This window comes from Crocuta crocuta, unplaced genomic scaffold, assembly GCF_008692635.1.
Source record: "Crocuta crocuta isolate KB4526 unplaced genomic scaffold, BGI_CrCroc_1.0 scaffold333, whole genome shotgun sequence".
Taxonomy (NCBI): domain Eukaryota; kingdom Metazoa; phylum Chordata; class Mammalia; order Carnivora; family Hyaenidae; genus Crocuta; species Crocuta crocuta.
In genome coordinates, this window is record NW_027532856.1 from 3,829,111 (window position 1) to 3,834,085 (window position 4,975).

The 4,975-nt window shown below is 41.2% G+C and overlaps 1 protein-coding gene across 2 annotated transcripts in view; it reads right to left on the bottom strand.

The window, feature by feature from the left end:
* The window catches only part of GDPD1 (glycerophosphodiester phosphodiesterase domain containing 1), a 56,219-nt gene extending 51,756 nt beyond the window's left edge, over window positions 1-4,463 (bottom strand). For both annotated transcript variants that reach the window (XM_077745537.1, XM_077745536.1), the window contains exon 1: window positions 4,188-4,463. In XM_077745537.1, coding sequence (XP_077601663.1) covers window positions 4,188-4,329 — 142 coding nt within the window. In that variant the 5' untranslated portion in view covers window positions 4,330-4,463. The remainder of the gene's footprint in view (window positions 1-4,187) is intronic.
* Window positions 4,464-4,975: the final 512 nt, after the last annotated feature.

Consider the following 4,975-nt stretch of genomic DNA (forward strand, 5'->3'; position numbering starts at 1 on the left):
AAAAATTAAAAAAAAAAAAAAAATATTTAAAAAAAAAAAGTAAGTTATTTCCCTATTTCCCTACAATCGTGTCTCTAGCCAACTCAGTTGGCATCTGAAATAAATGTACATACATTATGATTCAGAAAATATGTATTTAAAGGGATATACTTCAAAATGCTAACAGATTGTGTTATGATAGTAAAGTCTGCGGAACTATTTTTTCTTTTTTTCATTTCTAAATTTTCCCAATATTCTACAATGAACATGAGTTACTTATGCAATTGCAAAGAACATTAATAAAATTCATACTTTAATGGAGAAATTAAGAAAATGAACTTTGAAACTATTGCTTGCTCTCCATTTAATCCAAAGGGTATATCTTTGATCCTATCGGTGTTTCATCAATACATTGTACTTATAAAAGATGTTCTTTGGTCAAAATATTTAGTAAACACATGGGAGGGATCTAACATGCAGTAGATAATTAGCAAACAATAAGCTATTATTTTAATTATGTTAGGACCTGTGCTAGAAGTGAGAGACAGAAGCATTAATAAAATCTGAAACCTGCCCTTGAGGAACTCAGTTTAGAAAAGAAACCAGATGTATTAACATTTCCTATTATAATATAATAGGATACAGTGTATGCTTTAAAGAGGCAAGAACAAAATAAGCCTAGAGCATTTAATTTTTGAAACCTTCATTTCTTCTTTCAAGGACAATCAATCTTAATAAAAGGCACTATGTTCATTAAAACTTTGAAAACATAAGTATAGGGTGAGCTTATTCCTTCTCAATCAATTCAAAGATCTACTGCAAAATACATATGTGGATCTCCTATATCCATACTGGTGTTTCTAAACAATTTCACAGTTTTCAAAGTGCATTTGATTTATTTTTAATTTTTTTAAGTTTATTTATTTACTTCTGAGAGAGAGAGAGGGCAGGTTAGAGAGAGAGGGAGAGAGAGGATCCCAAGCAGGCTATGCATCATCAGCACAATGCCTGATGCAGAACTCGAACTCACCGACCATGAGATCATGACTTGAGCCGAAATCAAAAGCCGGCTGCTTAACCAACTGAGACACCCAGGCTCCCCAAGTGCATTTTATATACCTAATCTTCATAACAACCTAAAAAGAAGCAAAGCAAACAGTCCCAATTTATAAACAAGGAAACGAAGTCTTCTTCCCAAAGCTAACTAGTGGTAGGTCCAGAATCTGACCCAGGTGATAATGCTTTTACAGCAAACATAATATAGTACACATTAAGGGTTTCAGGGTATGGCAATTATGGTGTATAGACTTTGTACACATATTTTGATCAATTTTTTTTTTTAACTTGAGAGAGAGAGAGAGAGAGAGAGAGAGAACGAGTGGGGGGAGGGGTAGAGAGAATGGGAGAGAGAGGGATCCCAAGCAGGCTCCAAACCGTCAGTGCAGAGCCTGATGTGGGGCTGGAACTCATTAGCCATGAGATCACGACTGGAGCTGAAACCAAGAGTCAGATGCTTAACCGACTGTGCCACCCAGGCGCTCCTTGATCAATGTTTCAATCTTGGAACGGTCATATATCTGGTTTACATGAAGTATCAGGCATCTGAAGTTAGGGCAATAGAGAATTAGCCCAAATGTTAGTAATATGTACAGGGAGACTAGTGATAGCTGTTAGCAGTGTCCAAGACAAAAATTCAGAGTAAGGAAGGAGGTGACTCCTCCCTTATCTATTACTTTCCAGAAATTTAGTATCTTGAGTTACAAAGTATTTTTTAGTAAATATCTCCTCTATTCACTCTGGATTCAATTGTATTACTTGGTGCACATACTCAACAAAAGTATATTACACACTAAGAACACGGGAACTTACTACATTGTGTTAGAACTATCATATAAGGAAACAGATTAAAGTCTGTAGGTATTTAACAAGATTCTCATGACAGTTTCAGCTATATGTCTCAGAAATTACAAATACTCATGATGCCATATTTACAAATAATGAATGGAAAATCTTACATAAGGGTGAAATTAAAACAACTGAAATGACTTAGTATCTTGAGAAAAATATTTTTAAAGTATTTCCAACAGTAAATGAGCATTGGAGATCCAGCTTATCCTGGTTTTGATACTGGTTTTGTTGATCCAGCACATTTTAACCTCAATAGAGTACTGATTTTTTCATCTGTAGAGTGTCAACAAAAATTCAAAGATTAACATGTATTTATTCTAAAATAAAATTTAGACCATCCATAATGACAGTTTAGATAGCTTTTTAGAGGGTCTAGTTTTGTTTTTGGTTTGGGCGTTTAGTAAGCACATTTTTCTTTTTTTTTCAATCAGTAAACATGGGGCACCTGTCTGGCTCAGTCAGAAGAGGATGCAACTCTTGATCTTGCCATCATGAGTTCAGGCCCCACGCCGAGTGTAGAAATTACATACATACATACATACATACAAAAACAAACTGAAAATAAAACAAGCAACTATTTAAAAAAATTATCAGTAAACACAACTGTAGTACATGTACTGCCTATCTCTAAAATAAAAGGACTACTACCTTTGAAAATTGCTTCTACAACAATTTAAACACTAAAAGTTGGTTTGGGGTTTTAATGATTGAAGGGACATTAGTAGTCATGTCCTCCTACAGTTTAACTATGTATCTAATTAAAACACAGATAAACCAGGGTGTCTGGGCGGCTCAGTTGGTTAAGCATCCAACTTTGGCTCAGGGCATGATCTCGAGGTTAGTGAGTTTGAGCCCCACATTGGACTCTATGCTGCCTGCTAGCTCAGAGCCTGGAGCTGGGAGCCTGCCTTTGGATTCTGTGTCTCCCTCTCTGTCCCTTCCCTGCTGCGCACTCTCTCTCTCTCAAAAATAAAATAAAACATAAAGAAAAAATTTTTAAACCACACTGATAAACCAAATAAGCAGTAACATGGCATTTCGCTGGTGACTCCTTAAAACCTTTGATGCTTTTCATGAGTAAGGAGACTAGCATACTATTGAAGTCATTCTTTAGGACTGTTTTTAAAATAAAATTGTACAGATTATACACAAGAATGCTAATGCATTTCTGTGATATTTAAAACTGTATTCCTGGCCAATTCTTGTTAGAAAAGGTATGGTACTAAATCAAGTTTTAGACTGTAAACTCCTAGAATTTACCATTTCAAGTATTAGACTGTAAATTCCAAGCCGTTTTAACCTAGTTTAACATTCAGCTCTAAACAATTAAAATTACTTTACTTAATCCAGTTTCACATTTTACACATCATCTTGAAATAAAATAAAGACACATTATTCTGCAATAATGAAAAAGCAAAGACTTGGCCTGCTGTTGGGTAAACTATAGGGTGGACTATCTAGGCTCCTTTGTAAGACACTTTTCCAAGAAGCAACTTCTTTTTCTTTAAACAAATACAGTCCTATCATAAACTACATCATCTTTTCCTCTTTAGGAAATCCAGGTGTCATTGCTGAGGTGCAGGGTGGGGCTTAAAAAAAATACACACACAAAAAAACAGGTGTAAGGCTTGCAGCGTTGGGAACGAGGACGCTCCAGTTTCTGTCCCAATCCAGCCCAAGCTCGAATTGTGACCTTGGGAAGTGTCCCCCGGTCAGTGACTCGGTTTCCCTCTCTTCTTAATTATCAGTGCTCAGAGAGGGGGGTAGGGGTGGGACCAGCCCCAGGGACTGCAGACAACCGGCTGCAGCACGCTCCAGGTTTACGCAGTTCCTCAAATTTTGAAGCATGTCGCCCCGGATCAGCCACTGGCTCTGCTCGGAGCAGTCGGTTCAGGTGCTCCGTCTGGGTACCCCTGGCTCTGCCCGGCGCTCCCCCCACCCTCCTGGTGCCTCGCTGCGAGGAAGGGACCTTGCGATCATCCTTCCATCTGCCGAGAAACGCTCCATTTACCCTTAATTCTCACCCCAGTCCTTCCTCCTTCAGAGAACCCCTGACGCTGCTGCACTCGAGAAATTCCCCACCTTGGCTCTCTCTAAAGACCCCTTACCTTCCCTCAGGAGACCTCCCCGTCACATCGCCTTCACCTACAGAAAGCCCTCTTTCGCACACTCCATTCTTCCTCAAACTCTCACGTTATTTCCACCCCCCTGCCTTTTGCGGGGCTTCAAAGGACCCTAAGCTCTAGTGGGGAAAAAAGCCTCCCCCACCTCCGCCATCGGGATCTGGGGACCCCTCTCACCTCCGCGGTGAGAGATGTGTTTACTGAGGAATCGCTGCTTCTTTCTCGGGTGCAGCAAAGTCGGGTATTTGAGCAACAAGAATGAGGTCACCAAGTACCCTCCCAGGGTCGAGAGAAGGTAAAAAGCCGCGGTGGACGACATTTCAGCCACCGTGTTGGAAGTCCCCCACCTCCGGGCCCTCTGAACTCCGCTGCGGCGGTCGCAACGGCTGCGGCGGCGGCGGCGGCAGCGGCTCGAAGTCTGCTCGCCCCCAGCCGGTGCCAGCGGTGCAGCACACTTGCCGGCGCCAGCCCTCCACGCAGGCGCAGCCGGACCCCAGCGCCTGAGCAACAAAGGGGCTGCGGTACGCAGGCGCGTTCCGGCTGCTGGGTAGGATCCTGCAGAGGTCCGGTAGTGAGCCTTTGTCACCTAGCTCTGCTCTGTGGTAGAACCCACAGCACTTCAGAAAAGCTCCAAACAGGCGAAAACTTGAAAACCTGCCAGCGCCTTTGCCATCACACGGACAGAAAAGGCTATTCAAAGATAGCCTTCAGGAAGGCCTGACATAATTAGAAAATACGCATCAAAAAAGGAAAGTTTCCAGGACACATCTTAGCCGCTACTCTAGGAAGTACAAAGAACTGTTACCAGTGGAGGAGTTAAAGCTTGCTAAAACACATAATAAACTCACCCATTTATCTGGCCAAGATTGAGCTTTCCCTATTGTCACACTTACATAAGACATACTAGTTTATCAGTCAAATATCTGAGGGACAGACTCCTCTCTCATTTCACTGAAAATGCAATC